At 40.7% G+C, this 19928-nt stretch overlaps 1 protein-coding gene across 4 annotated transcripts in view; it reads left to right on the top strand.

The window, feature by feature from the left end:
* The window catches only part of LOC148338038 (teneurin-3), a 225217-nt gene that overhangs the window by 175494 nt on the left and 29795 nt on the right, over positions 1 to 19928 (top strand). For all 4 annotated transcript variants that reach the window (XM_088292542.1, XM_088292543.1, XM_088292545.1 and 1 more), the window contains 3 exons: positions 445 to 588; positions 15362 to 15611; positions 18698 to 18718. In XM_088292542.1, the coding sequence (XP_088148668.1) occupies positions 445 to 588; positions 15362 to 15611; positions 18698 to 18718 (415 nt within the window). The remainder of the gene's footprint in view (positions 1 to 444; positions 589 to 15361; positions 15612 to 18697; positions 18719 to 19928) is intronic.

Raw genomic sequence — 19928 nt, 5'->3', positions numbered from 1 at the left:
CACGCACAATTTCTGCGGGAATTGCCATTTTGCTTATTGCCGTCCTTTAGTGTGCAACATTGAGTCTATTCAGCAGATTTCCGTGGCTTGCTTTTACACCACGACAATGCAACTCATATGTTGTGGCATTATCGCAATATTATCACACCGCGTCTATGGACAAAACTCATAATTTACCGTTGCGATCACATAGCCTGCATGGCACTCCTTAAATAATTCATGGCTGTTGCCGGTGGCAAAAGTACACCGTCTGTAATTAAGAAGAGGTACAGATAGAAAGACTCCACTCCACAAGTACAGTAAGAAAGTATTTGGACCCGTCCTCACCACTTGGGAAAGAGTACGTAATTGGTTGGATGTGTGACCACTGCGTGCTCTCTACTGTAAATCATCCCGGCCTGGAGGTAATGACAAATTTGCTGACCGGCGCTTCGCATCTTTCAGTGTCGGTCGGCTACGAGTATGAATCGTGCCTGGATGTGGTGCACTGGGAGAAGAGGACGGCGGTGCTGCAGGGCTACGAGGTGGACGCCGCCAACATGGGGGGGTGGATGCTGGATAAGCATCACATCCTGGATGTGCAGAATGGTAAGAAACAATTCGCAATGCAAAATCTTGCCTATCTGTACTATATGGGCGTGTTTTATGATGCTATAGGGGGCAAATAATAGACTGAAAAAAACATCAACAAAGCAAGACTTATACTGTGACCATGTGTCCTCTTTTGCCCGGACTTGTTGACCTGTCAAGCTGAGCAATAATTCAAAGTAATTTATATCCTTTTTGAGGTCCTTGTACTACTATGCTCCTTTTCGCACACATAAAACATTTCAGCACACTAGTTTTGCAAGGCAAGTCGTGTGTTGAGTGAAATCATTTTGGCATATTTTGAAAGGAGTTGACATCATGGTTTTTGCTTCTGCAGACAGCAAACGGGTTGAGACTGAATGTGGTTGTGGCCAAGCCGTGCACTCATGACTTTTTACCTCAATCGCACTAAGACTGAGAGGATCAATCTGAATGTTCTGAATTCCTGGTCCAATGATAGTGTTGAGTGGTGTGAATGTAGCCGCAGTTGTGTTGTCTGCTCATTTAGACAGCAAACAAGTCGAGCCTGAATCCACAGAATCCGCAGAATTAAAGTCGTGCACTTATTCCATTATGTCTCGATTGCACCAAGCAATTAATTAACCACCATTTTTTTCATTACGCCCAATTTAAAGTTCTATTACGGTATGTCAATATTCCCCAGCAAACCAAAGCTTATTGCGTCCGTCAGTGCAACACGACAGGCGACCTTGACACACTCGCAGATAAAACACGACACAAATTGCCTCCAACAACTGGAACGGCGACTGTGTGCCGAATGCTCGTCCCGTCAGAACAAGAGGACCAGGCTGGCGAGCTGACAAATGCGCGCTAGCCCGAGGCTGGCCGCTTGTAATTGCGATGGCATTAGCGCGCGCCAGTGAATCGCCCGCACAACCCGGCCGACACTCTGTCGAGGGGAATTCGATTGCACCTGCTCATGCGTGCGCCTCGCACGAGACTATTTTACATTTATTGTACTTGTTGATTAACGCGCCGCGGATAGATGAGTGCGCAAAGAACTCATTTGCTATATTGAATTAATGTCATTAGCAGCATGTTCATCAAAAGGGCACATCTTCATGATCGCGCCGAGTGATTTGGAATGGCGGCACGGCTCACTTGCGCACTGATTCATTTGCTCATTACTGTCGTGATCAGCTTCAAAAGGCCTCTAATATCTGCGCAAGGGGGTGATGGGACATTTTTTATTACATCTGCAAAGGTGTGTTTTACACCAGTGAGGGTTGAAACTTTTTTTTTTTTTTACAAAACATGTCAACCTGGATTCTTTAACGATTGCCTCGTAGTCTTCCTGAGATGTTCCCATTAAGTTGGCATATTAATGATGGCATAAATTTCCAGTCATCAGTTGTAATGGTTGAAAATTCGTATCTTTCATATCTGATTAGAAAATGTGGCTGTGTGTATGCAAAGTCAGTAGTGTGGAAAATAAAATGGAAGCCAAATCTAGAAATAGTAATTGTTGCAGTCCACGAGTGACCAAGTGTTGTCATTAAATGTCTTCTTTTAACTGGACATGGCTTTTGGCAGTAGTAATAACACAGATCAACAAATCGTGATATTAAAGATACAAGTAGACATTCTTGATGCTAATTTTATTTACTTTTTTATCGCCGCTCATTTTTTTTCTCACGTCAGGTTATCGTAATAATAATATCCAGGAGTGCATACTGCTCCTAAATTATGGCATTTTGCAAGTTTCATTTACATGCGCCAGTGCAACTGGTAAATTTGCTGATTTCTCTTTTATTTTGCTCTATTACTATTCTCGAATATATTTTATTGCTGACAAACCTCTCCACTGTTTAGCCCGTTTATCAGTAATACAGTGAAAAAGAGTGAGATTAATATTTACTTCGCATGTCAATTTATAATTTATGGCCCTAAATGTTCTACTTGCACCTCTAAAAATTCAGGTGAGAAACTCCTGTGTTCCTCCTAAAAAAAGTTAGTCTAAGAAGCAATGCTATAATAACAGTGCAAAAATAGGTGCTATAGTAATAGAAATACTAATATTTATGAATCAAGAGTTGAGTTCAGCAACTGGTGTTTTTCCAGCATATTCATGATGTTATACAGTTTCCATCATCCGTAGTAATAGCTGAACATGTAAAAAAAAAAAACTTGACTTTCATATTTAATTAGAACATTGACTGTGTAAGCAAATTCAGGAGCCGTCATGGCAAATCAATTTATTTTGAAATAGTAGTCATTATTAAGTGTTCCCATTTTTCCAGGGCATATACACTTTTGGTCATCGTGACTGATGCAATCCGATCTGCAGACAATGTTGACTGTATAGAAAAGCCGAACACACATACAGTAATGTACATATCAGCCATTGCACAGCAAAAAGAAGATGTTTTCCCGAAAGTGAGTACATTACCGGGTTGCTTCTGTGCATCATTCAGACTTCTGAGAAAAACACTTGACCTTAAAGATGGTGCTATTTAAGTGATGGCCTGTCCAACCCTACGAAGGGTACATTAACTGAGTGCCTTGCTTTACGGCTCTCCGCTACTTTGGTAACCGTGGTTACGCATGCACTTTGCTCAGCATCAACATCATCATTCAAAAGAAGACAAATGCTGTTCTCCTAGAAGAATATCGTCAAGCTCCTAATAATGGCATATGTAATTTTTCAGAAAATTTTCCTCAGAATGTGTCCAATATTGGAGCAGGTGACCAGCATTAGTTTAAGCCCAAAATAATGTTTGTTTTTATTGTTTAAAATATGATTCTTTTTAATTTTCGAGGGGGGTGACATGCAGAAATAATTAAAAATAAATAGAAAGTAGTGAGCAAAAATATCTTGTGGTACATTAGAATCAGCGAATTAAAGAGCTCTAACTATTACAATAGTGTGCATCTCGGTATCTGGTGCCTCGTCTTCGCTCGATTTCCTCAGCAAATGATTTCAACCTTCGGGACCTTGGAGCCACACACCAAACTCCTCTCAGGGACAGTAAACGCGCTACAACAGCTATTTTACGCCATTGATTTTTATTTGGAGCGCTGTTTTTATGCACTGACGCAACGCTTCGCCTTGTAAAAACTACATAAATATTGCCTTTCCCTTCTTAAAGCAGTGATTATTTATAACAATATATCTAGAACGGGGGGCCCCAGTGAGGTGGACAATGTTAATGAGGTTCAGTAGCTTTAATGGGATCTTATTAAAGTGTCTCATATTTAATTTGAACACAAGCATGTGACTCATGGTTATGAATCTGTTTCCCTCTAAAAGCTACGTAGCACACAGTGGCATCACTGAGGAGATGTGCTTGTTACTCCTTAAATATGCTCCATCCTCTACGGCACATTAGCGAGCAATATAGTATGCATTCAAGGACCACTTCATTAGGAACACCTGTACGACCTATAATGAGACGAGATGTAACCGTGCAAATCTGGATTAGTGCTTTTGAATTCAATTAGGCCCACATTAGATGGCACAGGTGCAAAGTAGCTTTGCAATTAACCATGGTCCATCTGTCAAGGGTACATAATTCTCATTGGGGCACATTTGAAAGAATTCCCACAAAGAAGTTGTCAATGTTACAAGACCTGCTGGAATTTGGCCAAAAAGGTTGCTTTGGCCTTCTTGAATTATGGTCGCAGAGCTTTATGACTTTTCCATGTGTTCTTTTATGTCAGTTGGTGAATCTGGTTCTAGGGGGTTGAAGATTTTCAAAGATCTACTCAAAATGTGATGCCAAATTTTGATTCCAATTTTGATTACAAGCTTCCACTAACCACATAAAATATTGTAAGCCAAGGATACGGGCCGCAAATACATTTTTCAATTAGTTAAACGTCGATCATATTTGAAACACAGTAATGCTCACTTGTACACATCTCACGTTAATGTATTAGCGTTGTAGGCCCACTAAATGTGATCATTTTTAATGAGCATGTATGCAACTGAAACCGGTAGACTTCAACGTAACATTTGAATATAATATTAGAATCATTATGGCCTTGATTAAAATGTTTTTTGGGGCTGGTCAGGTAGTGCACAATATGCCTTCAAGTCACGTCAAACATCTTGGTGTGAGCTGGATTCATTAGATTGGATTCGTCAGATTAATTATTATTTCATGAACGCAGGATTAATCAGAAACCCGTCTTTAGAATATCAGGGCACATTGAACATCATGAAAAGAAAACTTTTTCTCCTCGCATCATTTTTACTTTTATACTTTAAGGAGCTTTAAAACCAATACCTTTATACTTTTACTTCAGTAAAAAGCTGGAGTTGATACTTCAACTTCTACTTCTACTACTAAGTCTTTTAAAACCCAACATCTCTTCTTCCACTTGAGTAATGAACATGAATAATGTTGACACAGCTGATAATGCGGAACACACACACTACTGAATGAGTCTCACGTTCTGTTTCTCGCCCATGCACAACCCATGTGAACTCATCAGCTCGAATAACAAATAAACCAAAAATTGACGGAAAAGTAGTAAACACTTAAGGCACCTTCTTTATAAAACTGAACATGTTTTTCCCCCACTCTGAATGACTTTGGGGGATTTTATGTTGTATTTTGGACGTTTTTATTGCGCAGCACTTTGAGTTGCATTTTCATGTATGAAAAGTGCCATATAAATAAAATTGATTGGATTTGATTTAGATTTAAACTCTTCGTGGAACACAAATCGGCGGCTAGCTATTTATACATACAATCTTAACATTTTCACACCGCCCTTGTGTCAAGGAATCTGTAGCAGAATTTATGAAAGTATGAGACCTGCTGGAATTCGTCTAAAATGGTTGCCTAAAACCAAAATGGACAACTTTCTGTTCCGTTTCATGCATAGGTCTTTGTGTCCCCTCTTATGACAGACATGTACACTCAACATGTTTTTGGGGATAATTTTGTTTAAGTAGATGGAATAGGCAAAAAAAAAAAAAAAAAAAAAAGCAGTGCAAACGAGCACGGCCATATCTATTTTGGATGTCGCCTTCTGTTTCTGACCCAATTGAACTAATGCCCCGGTGGGAGTTTGTCAACGTAAGAGACCTAATAAGTGTCATTCATGTGTCAAAACAATAATGAAAAAAAAGCAATTGAAAGAGAGCTTGCACGTTAACGAGTCCTGCTCAGATTTTTTTCCAAATGAGCAAGAAAGGGTATCATAGATGTTACGGCCCTGGGCTAGGGCCCACCTACAAGGCCACGCCCTTTGTGTATTGCAGTAACTCTTCCACCCTTTCGTTGTAAAGTCAATGGACTTGTGCCTCATCGCTGGACTGCTTTCCCGCTCGTTCCCCATTGGTGGACTGCTTGCCGGCTCGTTACTCATGGACGTCCCAATCAACGAGCTCCACCTGTGCAGCTGGGACCAATAAAAGGACCTCGGTTCTGCTGCTCAGGGCGGCTGGAACTTTAGAGTTCAGTTCGCCTCGCTTGCGCTCGTGGTGTCTCTTGGTTGGACTTTTGTGAATTTTCGAGACACTTGCTTTTGTTACTTGTACACATTTGTGAACTTGGGTTAATACTGTTTGGTTGAGATCATTTGTTTGAACCCTACCTCTTTTTTTTTACTAAAAATAAATTGTAAACTCTCTCCACACCATTTAACAGCTTGGTTTATGTTACTTCCCTCCTTCCCTAGCAGAGCCGGTCGTAATAGACAGATGGGCGGCACTCATTTTTGCCTTCACCATCTCGAGAAGCATCAAAGTAGATGTGAGGGCTGGTTCATCTGGTTGAAATCCCTCACTATATGATTTGATACGTATAGTTCAAGATGAAACCGTTTTAAAAGAGTTAAGTCATCAAAGCGTACGAGGACAGAATACTAATAGACCACTAGGTGGAAATGATGTTTACATGAGCTAATCCCGAGTATTGTGTCACAATCACAGCACCGGTATCCACGGAAATGCAGCCAAAACTGAATCAGTGCCATTCGATTTTATTTGTTTTTTTACCATCTCAACACTTTGTCAGAACAATGTTTATCCTCCATATTTTGTTCACTTCCACTGTGGTATCTTTGATCAGTGAGCTGTTTAGCAAACTGTTTTTTTTCTTTTTGTGATGAAATTGCACAAACAAGCATCTGCTCCACATGTAATTAAAAGACTTCAGCTTTGGTTGGCCTGTCAAAATCGGTTGGCTAGTCAAAAAATGAATAAGGTGACGGACACAATGCTAGGCTTGGCCAGTCGATTGGGCAATCAGTGAAGGCAGCGACTTTGCCGTCACTGTCGTCATGCAATCACTGGTCTGCTATTGCAAGCATCACAAATCATTGGTCAGGCAGTGGTTGGTCTACACATTAACCAAAACATGCAGCGTTACTGATTTTGCGGTTCCATCACAGTCGTCACTAGTCATTACACGACAATCATTGTTGTCATCACCACAACACTGATTGGCCAGTTCTGTCGCTCAGTCAGTGCTCAGTATTCATGTCAATCATGCATCTAGTGCGACTAATTGGATGGTTTTGGGTACAAATATATTTAGTTATTTTAATTAACCTTTTCTTCATCCAGGTAAGGCAATCTAGAACAAATTCTTATTTGCAATGAGCCCAGCTGCAGACAGCAGAGTTAAAAAAAAAAAAAAAAAAAAAAATTGAAGAAAATGTGTCTGGTCACCTTGATCAACGAGTTGCTTACTAACAAGTTCGATGAAAGTTTTTGCTTTTTTGTGATCAAAGAGTACAAACAAGCACCAGTCCCGAATGTAATTAGAAGAACGCTTCAGTGGGCTCCTTTCTAAACATTCCCCTTAGGTATATTCCATGCAAAGTAATGTTCTTTTAACTTCCCAGGAAGCCAGTTTTTTTTCTTTTTTTTTTCTCAAGTCATTGCGCTGCATCCTCCCTAAGTCCCCCTCACCCCTAATAACATTTTACCAAGGACTCACCAAGACAGCTGATTCATTACCGAGTTTAACGAGAGGCAGATACAAGCGTACTTTATTGCTAATATAGTGGGACTCTCTTCAAAGGCGGAAACACACTTGAAAGGCGAAAGAAGAAGAAGCACTGTCGGACTGGCCGCTGTCCTCATTAGTAGAACCATGGAAGAGGCCACGTGAGGCCACGGTTTCCCCGACATGCCAACTTATTTGTCCGTCCTTCCTGTGATTAGCAAATTACATTGATTGAATGGATGCGAGGGCACATTCAGATTGAAGACGGGGGGCCGCACTAGAACAGGAATACAACGGCGAGCCACGCTAACAAAGACAAATAGGTGTAGGCGCTGGCTTTTTTTTTTTTTTTTTTTTCACGCAACAAGGCAGTATCAAACACCGACCTTGGGACTTTAATTGAACCGCAGAAACATAGAGCAGCATAATGAAACTCCCGTCGAGCTGATAGGACGATGCGGTGACTGGAAACATATGTCTGGAATTTTAATTTATGTTTGTGTAGCGCAGCATCAGGGGACATTATTATGGGAAAGGGACCTTTTCAAAAAGAAATAACAGAATGTCACTGTTGTTGTAGGCACAGCTCAGTGTTAGCTGCACCACCTATACGCCTACATGACATGACTTGGGAGCCGTCATGAGCCATGTTCCTGACTCAGAGACCAATCGCGCTACATGTCAATCATGACACACATTGGTTGTGTCTGTCGCAATCCTCACACAGTCTCTGTTCAGTCCAAACGGCAATCATTGCAGGCAACATTGTTGATTCGTAGGGTCTGCCACAATTGTGTCCGTCAGTCATTGGTCAGTCTACTTGTCAATCATACATGCAGAAACACTGATTGGATGTTTCTGTCGCAATCCATCCATTCCATTATCTGAGCCGCTTCTCCTCACAAGGGTCGCAGGGTGCTGGAGCCTATCCCATCTGACTTCGGGCAGTAGGGTGGGGGGGACACAATCGTTTCACTAAATGATGGCCGGTCGGTAAGGTAAATATGGAAAATGCATGTGTTGCTGTGCTGCTGAACTGCAGCACTTTGGCTGAGGTTCTGAGTGGGAAAAATGGCAGAAAATAAAGCTGAGGTCACTTTAGCCAGCTACCACTGTTGTCTTTATTTAGACATCTGTCACCGTTTACAATACACACCAGACCCACCCGAGTGTAATGACTGCGCTGTTATACCCGCTCCCCCAAAAAACAAAACTGTACCGCAGCCCCGCTTGGCTTTTCATTGTCATTGTTAGCGAGCAGATAAAAGTTGCTTTGCGTCGTCTCCCTCAAGGACGCTCGGTCACGAGGCATTACGCTTGATGTCGGTGGTGGCGGATCTGCGGCGGCCATCAAACTTGTGACATCTCAGGCTGGAGCTGGGAGGGGATCTTGGCGCCTACACGTGCACACGCCAAGCTCCCGGGCTGTTGACAGGGAGGCCCACAGCATCTTGCATAAAACGTTTTTAAGCATATATTTATAAATTCTGCACACTCGAGTTTGGATGAAGAAAACTTCCTCGCGGTAGGATGCAAAAGTGTTTGTGTGCCTGTGCATGTGTGTGCGTGTGTGTGCGTGTTTTTGTTTGGATGGAGGCCTTGTTTTTCTTGCCGTGCTGAGGAAAAGGCAGGAAATGACTTGTCGCTTAAAAGTAAACTCTCCCACTTGCCTTATGCATGTCAAAAACAGAACAAAATCAATTAAATAACCAATCAGGAGGTGACCTGTATGCTTCAAACTGTACAGCAGTGGAACAGTGCATAATGATTGACACGTTGTTCTGTCATCTATTCATTGTTTTGTCCGTCAATCATTTGGGGACAATGACAGTGTAGAGTTATTATAAGTATGACTAAATTTGAATAAAAAGTCACATGACTTTTACCCAAAGTTGAATAAGAGACACAATGCAGTACAAATTGTTCACACAGTCTACATGTCAATCATTAAGAGCCAACATCACTGATTGCGCTTCACTTTCTAATTGCTCATTGTACACGTCAGTTTTACACTGCATTGAGAATTATCTTTCACCCCGAGGGTCAGATAAATTTGGTCAGGTTTGGCAATTTGTGATAATACAAACCTTAAAAAAATGCTGTATCTTGATGTAAATCAAGACTTGAGAGCATAACCCCATAAGAACATTTGCACCACGCTCTCTTTGATTCCAGTGGAGTCATTACAGCTGGAATCCACTCCTTTGATACCGGGCTAATTTGAGTCATGTCGTATATGCAAAAAAAAAAAAAGAAGCTTTCATTCCGGCATCACAGCCTCCTAGATGATGAATGATACAAAAGTGGCGGGGGTGAGCAGACATACCTGATGTACTAACTAGATTGCCCTTGGCAATGTCACCTTGGTGACACCACCAGAGGGGGAGTGGGGTGGGGGTCTTAATTGTCCTCCTAACAGGCCACCCTCCACGGCTCCATCAGCATCAGATAGTGACATTAGCCTGGATGGAGACCATAGCAGGCAGCGCCACTGATTGGTTGCTTCCACGACAATCTCATTTGGTTGGTTCTGTCAGAATTTTCACTCCATTGTCTTTTTTATCGGTTCTGGAACAATATTTACTTGGTAATTGGTCAGTTTAGATAGAAATCATTACACAGAGCTATTCTATCGGTTGTGTCCATGACACGTCAATCACTTCATGCAGCACCACCTGTTATAACTTGGGTAGGAGGGTTAATATCCAAAATAAAGACTCGGGAGGCAGGAAGCTATTGCAACTGCGTCTGTATTTTTCGTTCAGCGCTCAACAACAACTTACGTCATCAACAAGTTACCCAGGAGGCACCGCTGCATTCTCAACGAGAAACGACTACAATCAATACATAACACCACAGATTTATTGGTTACGTCACAGTTTTATCAGTCTACATGTCAGTAATACCACTCATTGGCCAGTTCTGTCGAAACCAAAACCAACTAAGTACTAGTAGTGTGAGTGTAATGATTGACATAAACTGATGTATGACTGAGTGAGCATTGTGGCAGACCACCTCGATCAGGGGTGCCCAAGTCTATTCCTTGAGAACCCAACCTGTTTTAGATGTCTCCCTCCTCTGATGCACCTAATTCAAATGATCAGGATTGTCATAGGGCTTCTGCAAGGCTTGCTGATTAGCTGGTCATTTGAATCAGGTGTGTTGGAGGAGGGGGACATCTAAAACAGGCTTGATATGGCCTCTCGAGGACCTTCCCTAACCTGGACTGACCACTAACTGAGTGAAGACTGTGACCGAGCCAATCAATTTGTGGTGTTTTTGTAATAATTGGCCTCTAGACTGATTTAGTTGCAATGCCCACTCAGTCATAGGCCAGTCTACATGTCAATCTTTGCCAGGAGCATCACTGATTGCTCGGCACTGTCATAAACCTGTCACTAAATGCTAGGCCTATTTTTCTGTTACACTTTTCATTCAGGGATAGGGTAGGCTGCATGACAATTCTTTCAGGTAGCACCACTGACAATATCTTCAGTTATCCTAGATGGGGACACGCTGCAGATGGCAAGGCGAGTATGTCCGCCATAAATGAAGTGCAGGAGGACATGACTAAAGAACAGACGCAAGCAATTTGCCTTATCAAGTATGACAGAGATGATATGAGGAAGAGGAAGGGGAGGAGGAAGAAGAGGCGGGCGAGGGGAGGGGGACTGTATCTGCAGATGTTTGAAGTGGCACAGAAATGAAGAATGACTCACAGTGGGGAGGAATAGAAAATGCATCTGCAGAGCATGTCAGGGGGTGAAGACATTAGTCAAAGTTTACAACGTTAAGGGATCGATACGGAGGCGGCCGTGGAGGCAATCACTGATATTTGGATTCATCTTCGTGAGATGGGAGGGATATTGAACCGTAACCCTGCAGCCTCCCCCTCCCACAAAGAAAAGGAAAAACCCCACGTGGGCCATAAATCTCAAATGTCAAAAAGTAGAAAAGCAGGACTGAATAATTCAGTGGGGGACTGAGAAAAGTCAGGCGACACCGTAGATAAATATTAATATGACTGAGGGCAAAGACGCATTATACATGCACACGTGCTGCTACAAACAAACAAACATGCAGCAGACCAAAACAATTCACAACTGAACTCTGCTCTCTGCTAAGTGACCACCCTTTAGCTTGGATTTCAGTCCACATGCATTTTCAACTGCATAGTGACTCATGTTTCTCTTTAGCGTTAACCATTAGGTATATAATAGTAGTCACGTGGTACAATTTACTTACACATTTTTCTGTGCTAGAAGCCATCGTTCTGAATTTTTTCCGTGTTTTTTTTTTCTTGCTTTGCTTTGACTCGCGAACAAAAATTTGAGTTTCCAAAAAGATAGGAACGCTGTGCAATGACTTCAACTCAATTTATAGTAAGCAGCTGTTTGGCAGACAGAGAACGATTCTTAAAAAAAAAAAAAAAACAGGCTTCACGCTGTTTAATGACACTCCCAGTTGAATGTTACTATCAGTTACAGCACAGGTAGTATGTAAAACAACCTCACAAATTGGCCTTCTCCCATCTTAATGCTAGCATACTGTGCAAAATGCCATGGATGGGCTAATGAGGAGCATCTGTGATCGAGGTGTTGTTTCTCTAAGCCAGGGGTGTCAAACTAATTTTTACTGATGGTTATATCAACATAATAGTTGCCCTCAAAGGACCGGACGCAACTCCAAAGGGAACCAAAATAGTTTGAAATATTACATACTGAATGTACTTGTATAGACGTAGAAAAAAAATCATGTTTGCTTGTTGCACTGTTCTTGTCAAGTTAAGAAACTCACATTAGTCAATTAACGAAATGATCAAACTATCCAAGTCAATGCTTAAAATTATCATCCACCACTAGTTGTGTCATGAATTTAAATGGGTTCAAAACTTAATTTTACAGTTGAGAGGTTCAGATTAACCGTACAATCAACAATTCTGAGAGCTGTAGCCAAGGCTTTTGTATCTGGGTGAGACATGCCTGCTCACAGACCTGCAGCACACACTGCTTCACCTCTAAAAATGACTTTAAAGCAAAGGGGATTTCTTCAGCTCCAAAAAAAAAAAAGTTAGCTTTCAATGCCGCATTGGTTTGCCTTTTAATTATTGGCCAATTTGTTGTTATTCTTGAAGGCTTACTGTATTTAGTTCAGTGTTGGGTGTCAAAATGTTGACAAAGACTGTTTGTACTCTGACAACTGACACCACGTCATAATGATTACGACATTCTGTTTTTTTCTTCTTGAAGCACAAACATGTACAGTGCTCGCCTTCCATCGGCATCATTGAAGACCGCTGCAATATAACAATACTGGCAGGCATATAGTAATATATTATAGTTGGGCTTTGCTTGTGTCTTTATGACTGGTTGTCACAATTAATTAAACATGACGGATTTACATTCTATTTAAAAATGTTATTACCACTGTATATAATTTATAAAGTACAATATTATAAAGTGCTATGGTCCTTGCTAAAATGCACATTACAAAAATGTTTGTCGCGTCTTTTTGATAGGCTGGAACGGAGTAATGGCATTTCTATTCTTTTCAATGGGATGAATTGAGATATGAGAGTTCTTTGTTAGCGCGTTGTCACAGCATGAATTAAACGCCTTTCAAGGAACCACTGCACTGTCTTTATAATGCGTCCACTGTTTGAAATGTCAACTTATCGATGGCTGAGTGAAGATTGTGATGCAGTGGTGCTTCACCCAAGTCACTGATCAGTCATGTTGGTTCAGGCACGACAAGCAGACTCGCTGGTTGTCAGTTCACTGCGATACTTGTCACTCCGTCATTGGTAAGTCTACATGCTATTAAATACAACCATCAAAACTGGACAGCTCTGTCACAGTCGTCACTCTGTTATTGATCAGTCTACATTTAAATCGTTATAGGAAGCACCACTCAATTGGCTTCCGTCAAAGCCTTCACGCAGTCACTGCTAAGTCTTTGTGCTAGTCATAACAGATCAGTTCTGTCAGTCTTCACTTATTGATAAGTCCTCATGTCAGACACGAATCCATTGTTGCCAACATGTACCAGTTCACAAATGCTCCTCTACTATAATGACGACTAGTAAGGAAAACCCAAGTGAATGATTTTGCATTAAGTGTGAAAACACAGAAGCAGCTGCCATATGCTTCATGTTGTTCTTTATATTTACTCTCAAGTACGTCGTCACATGCGCATGCTGCGACATTCACTTTAACGTTAAATCCTGACATGCAGCAGTGGGGGCGGTAGTGGGGGCTTCATTAGCATATCACACGTACGCCGTCTATCTGTTGATCACAGGCGCTACAATGCGCAAAGTGTGATGCCTCGTTTGCCGACGGATGGCGGGATAAAAGCAGCCCAGCGCTGGCAGGAGTGGCGCTCCGAGCAAGCGTGTTCGTCTCGCCAACTGCTTTGACTCACTTCACAAACTTCCTGTTGTGGATGGCTTGACAGATTTGGTGCGGCGATCCCCCACCCCCACCAGCACCATCACTTCTTTCATGACTGCATCAAAGTTTGCGAACAAAGTCAAGGAAAAGTCCATCTCATGTTTGCCTTGACATGTTTTTTTTCACAATTGCTGCTGACAAAAGACACTGTTCAATCTCTATGACGTGTGCTGACCATTATGCATATGAAATGTACGCTCACCGGTCACTTCATTAGAGACACTCACACAATCTAATGAGATGAGCTGTATCAAATTTTAGAACCTCTTCCCATAATTGTGGTGCAGTTTTGCATCACGAGGCTACCAGCAACCACAATTAGACATTGTGGGACAGGTATTCTGGATTTTTTTCATCCATTCTAAGGTTATTAGTGCAAAACGAAATCATTGACAATATGAGGTCTCTTTCATCCACTAAAACCAAAGAGGTTGATAATACATTTTGTCAAAAAGCAGACAAATTATGGACATATCGTTGGTCAGAGAGCAAGTCATATTTGTGTGATAAAAGAAAGCACTGTACACCGCGACCACAACAAATTGCAAAAATGAGAAATGCGAGTGGAAAATAATGATTAAAGTAACCAACAACAGCCTTTTCAGGATGAAGCCGCAAAACGATGTTATAGGCCAAAATGGCCCACTTTATTTTCAATTTTAAGCATGGCTTGTGGAAACTGTGACCCATTATTAAAGACATTCCACCCAGTCCACCAAAATTTGTGTCAATTGGTGAGACTGATGTTTTGGGCTATTTTATTTTATTGTTTTAATCTTTTTTGCGAATACTCACAATGATTGTTAAATTGATGCTATGCCAAAAGCACGTTAGATGATCGGAAGCACAAAAAAAGAATAATTAATTGTGAGTCATCTGTCTAGGATGCATAATTGGGATTGGGGCTCATTTGGACTAATTGCCTTTGCAAGTTTATTTATAAGACCTGGAATGTGCCCAAGGTGGCTGCTTTAAACCAAAATAGTTTGGCGTTCTGTTTCATTGCTAGAATGGGTCCTTGAGAAGTTGAGATGGTGTCCGGTTAACAATAGAAATATGCACAAAATTTCTTATGATGGTTAAAATTGGTATCAGGGGCTTTTTTTGTTGAGCTTTATAAAAAGAAAAAATATCAGGCCTCTTTTAGACAAATTCCCTCGTAGAAGCTAGTCTGAAATTTCTGAGTCAAAGCAAAATGTTTAACGTTCTGTTTAATTCTAAACATTGGTCCTTGAGGCTTTTCTATGTGTACTGATATGAAAAGCATATCCACCCAATTTCTTGTTTATTCCTACCTACCAGTTATTCCTACCCTTCTAGATCTCAATCTATCGATTGAGATGTGGATCGCGGATCACAAAGTATGACTCTCAGACTCTCATCTGTCTTTTGCAGGCATTTTGTACAAAGGCAGCGGCGAAAACCAGTTCATCTCGCTGCAGCCGCCCGTCATCTCTACCATCATGGGCAATGGCCGGCGCCGGAGCATCTCGTGCCCGAGCTGCAATGGCCAGGCACTAGGCAACAAGCTGCTCGCACCCGTGGCCTTGGCGTGGGGCATCGACGGCAGCCTCTATGTGGGCGACTTCAACTACATCCGACGCATCTACCCATCAGGCAACGTCACTAGCATTATGGAGCTCAGGTAAGAAGTTTTGTTCCTCAGACGGATAGCCTGGATAGATAGATGGATGGATGGATGGATGGATAGATACTGTGGGAGAGGGCAAAAATGGTAATGAGAGAGAAGATAATACCCTCTTCTAGGATAAAGAAACCGAGGGCATAGAAGCAACAGAATCTTGTGTTAGAAAGTACAAGATTTCAACAAGAACATCAATAAAATAGGGAAACAAACATGACCAAACTTTAAAGAATGGAAGAGTTAGAGGTAGGCAAGCGATATTTATTAGAATGAAGGAAAGGATGGCATTCTTTGTGAAGGGTATCAGCGTAAGTCTTCTCTGTGTGGATCTAAAAATATTAACCAACAATTTAGGCAACAGAATACAGAAATATATTAAAAAAGTAAAACTGAATTTATTAATGGGAGCCAAATAATTAATAATATTATGACATCACTAAAAATACAGTCAGTAGCCATATCTAAAAGGCAAACGTTTATGCTTCTCAGCATAGATGCTAAGGAAGCCTTTGACAGAGCGGGCTGGGTGTTTTTGTTGCAGACGTTGCTGAACATGGGTATTTTGGAGTCAAGTTCATGAACACACAATTTTATCAGGACCCCAAATTCTTCACTCAGCACAGGCATAGTCCCCTGTCCTATTTTTTCTTAGTATAGAACCGCTAGTGAAAGCCATGAGGCACAATCCCCAAATACATGCACTAATAGTACATCAAAATGAAATAGTCCTATTCGCTCATGTTATTCTGTTATTCTTGCCAGATCCTTTGATCTTTGACTGACTACTGTTCCCTTTAAATGCATACAGAACATACTGTATGGCTCAATCTCAGGCCACTCAATTACCAAGAATAAATCCGCGGCTATGATGTTATCTGGATCCACTCCCACTCAGCTAAACAATACAGCTCCATCTTGACACTCTCTGCAAAGGTTCAGATACTTGGGGATTACACTTTCTCCCAACCCTGCACAATTATTCAAATTGAATGCTGATAAATTATTAAAACAAATAAAGGGAGACTTGACAAGGTGGGATGTTCTTCCACTCTCCCTTTTAGGCAGACTAGAAGCTGTGAAAATTAATATACTGCCAATACTTCCATATTTATTCCAGGATTTATCTGTCAGGGGGGGCCTGTCTTCCTTTATTTTACTAGACAAACTCATTTCCAGGTTCATTCGTCAAAACAAAAGACCCAGGGTACGATTAAAAGATATGTGCTCAATAAAGGATAAGGGAGGAATATCCTTAAATAAATCTAGAATATTATTTTGGGGTGAGTCAACTTACTGTTAGAACCCAATGGATCATCAGATGCCCGCGCGGTACGGGGGTCTTACTTACTTTAGTATGGTAATTGAGGGGAACAAATATCGGACCTTTGGTAACATAACAACTTTATTGTTTGTCTGATAAGACAGTCGGTGTAAAAGAGAAATGGTAACCAGAAAAGAATGTGATAATTGATGTCAGAATATGGGAAGACGTGATCCAATTGACAATCAAATATCAATAGTAATTTAGGGAATACATTTGACTGGACAACTAAAGACATTTTTAGGGCCCCATCTGTGATCTCAACATTTTATTAGCACTCCCACCAAAAAGAGCCCAATGGACAAAGAGACTGAAATAATAGAAGAGAATGTAATGCATGACTGCTAAACTGCAGATGAAAATTCCCAGTTTTGTACGAGGATGGACACCATTGAATGAATATTTAAATGTGTAAAACTGTAACTACTTAAATGTTTACTTAAACAAGTGAAAATGCTAAGCCCTCTGTCAAGTATCGCAAAAATATTTCCAAAATCAATATTGCCTTTATTTCACGCTAGTGCTGGGCCTTAACCTGTCACAGATTAATATATTTCAGATTTGTTCACAAATCTATACAATTTGTCAGTACACAATTGTAGATGTTTTTTATAGATTACTGAAAGATCTAATCTTTAGCCCGATATATTGAGCCATTGCTAGGCAAATCTGATGTAGATGCTGAAGACCCTGACAAGCTGAGCTAACTGAAATTGATTAACCATTGATAAACTCTTTTTTTTTTCTCCTTTTTTTTTTCAACGTCAAATTTCACTCATCTAGACACATAGAAATACACTTACTGGCTTAACTTGATAGCGAATATACTGACTGCCTTTACCTCAAGCGCTAGCAAGCTGCTGAAAGACAACATTATATTGTATTTATTTTAATTAAAAAAAAAAAAGCATATCTTTGTGCTTAGTGTCAAAAAGAAAACCCCACCGACACAAATCTTTTCCCTCTCCGTCCTTGTAATTACGAAGGACATCCTGTCTCAAGCACGTAATTGGTAGCTCGCAGACCTCGTGCCAACTTGGCTTTGATCGCGTCGGGGACAGTTGGCTGCTCTCAAATTGGCAGGATTATGACTGCGTTCATCGTGAGCCGTCATCCTCGTTCAGATATGCAGAATGTGTAAAATCATGTGGTTACTGTAAAAAAGGCCCAATGGAGTGGCCTGAAGAGCATTTCACAAAGTACCTTAGAGGAAATAATATGCATATAAATAGGAAATGGCGTGCTTTCCCGGGTTTTTATAAGAGTTTCCCAATTGGATTCAATCTTGAAGGAGCTGTTTTACAACAGTGCGGGAGGAGTGAATGAGGTGTTGTCTTGCTGGAGTTGGAATAATTGCAGCAGTGGCTGAGATTTTATACAGAACAAGTGACTTTGCTATGACTTTCGCTATAAAATGTGGCCAAAAATACAACTCGACATTCTTTATGGTGCAAAAATGGGCCTTTTACAATCATTTCTTTATTTAAAAATCATGAATGCTGCCAATTGGAAAATTTGCATTGAACAATTTTTCAATTTTCTAAGGGAGGAATTAACAGAGATTGGCATTTCATCCCTGGGACGGAGCAATCCGTCCTTTCGTCCCGGACGGATGCCCATTTTTGGGACGGAGGACGGAAGACTTTTTATTACACGTGGGAACGGTTTTAATTTGTGGGGGAATTTTTCATAATTGTCTTTAAATGGAAAACCTCCTGATATCCTGTTCCTCTATTCCTTGCTTCCTTTCTTTTCTTTTTTGTAGAAATAAAGACTTTAGACACAGGTAGGTGTGTGTTATCCTTTAGTGCATGCTCATTACCTGCAACACAACCATGATGACGATCATCATCTTCACATAAATAAAGCTCTCCCTTTTTTTTTTTTTCACCGTTCCTTTGGCACCCTAGTGATTACCATATGCATAATTAGAGCGGGCCAATTACCGTCTAATTACCACTGATGGAGAGAGTTAAAAAAAAAAAAGCGGCGTCTTGTTTGCAATGGTTGATGAAAATGCAGGTTCCAACGCGAAAAGATACAATCAAGACTGAAATAATTCATAGCCTGAGAGAAGAAAGTAGCACAAAGACACTCGAGTTGTGTAGTAGAAATAGTTAAGTTTTTTTTGTCATTTTTTTTCAAAGCTGTATCATTGTGATAATTGATCATTAAAGTTTTCTTAAAGAACCATTCTATAATTTAATATTCTAAAATCAAGCAAATACTCACTATAACTGAATTTCACATCAAAAGAAAAACAGCTTTCCAATTACCGCGTGTTCAAATTGCTTTTAAAGGCTTTCCTGTCGGTGATGTGTTTGATCCTCAACCCACAAACCCTAAAACCTGCACGACATATTTCTTGCAGATGTTGCAATACCCACACTTTTCCCGCTATTATTGCACAACTATCAATATCATGCCCACCCTCACACCTTATTCAGCTTGCTTTGCCTCTGCCTTGCTCTGCCTCTTCCACCGAAATCACTTTACAGTTCTTTAAGCTCTTAATTCTATGCAAACCCCCCTAAACCCCACCGAAATCACCATCATTTGAAGTTGCCAGTAAAAATTGCTCATTTAGTGTACGTTGACATTTACTGAGTGATAAATACATTTGTTGAAATATTAGTTTAATTGCAGGGGTTAAATTCACAAGTAATGCTTCTTTTTTGACGGCTTCTCGAATAGCTTTATTAAAAGCTCGATGAGGTTTGAGTACAGTGGTACATTCACTCACATGTGACCCCATTTAAAAGTTTTTAGAGATACAAGCTATTGTTCAATGTATTGTTTTTGTTTTGCAGCCCAATCAAAAATTTAGGTTACAAGCACTTTGTGGTGGCAGTAAACTTTAAACATGATAAAACAAAGATGTTAACATAAGATGTTACATTGTCTTTATTTAACCAACCATCAAATTCAACTAGCGTAATGCTAACACATAATGACATACAGTATTGACTGGCTAATGAAACTGGCATTTATATGCA

This window comes from Idiotropiscis lumnitzeri, chromosome 4 (genome assembly GCF_059441095.1).
Source record: "Idiotropiscis lumnitzeri isolate Australia: NSW breed Sydney's pygmy pipehorse chromosome 4, RoL_Ilum_1.0, whole genome shotgun sequence".
In the NCBI taxonomy this organism is placed as follows: domain Eukaryota; kingdom Metazoa; phylum Chordata; class Actinopteri; order Syngnathiformes; family Syngnathidae; genus Idiotropiscis; species Idiotropiscis lumnitzeri.
The sequence above is the reverse complement of the archived record's forward strand: the minus strand, read 5'-3'. Positions and strand labels throughout refer to the sequence as shown.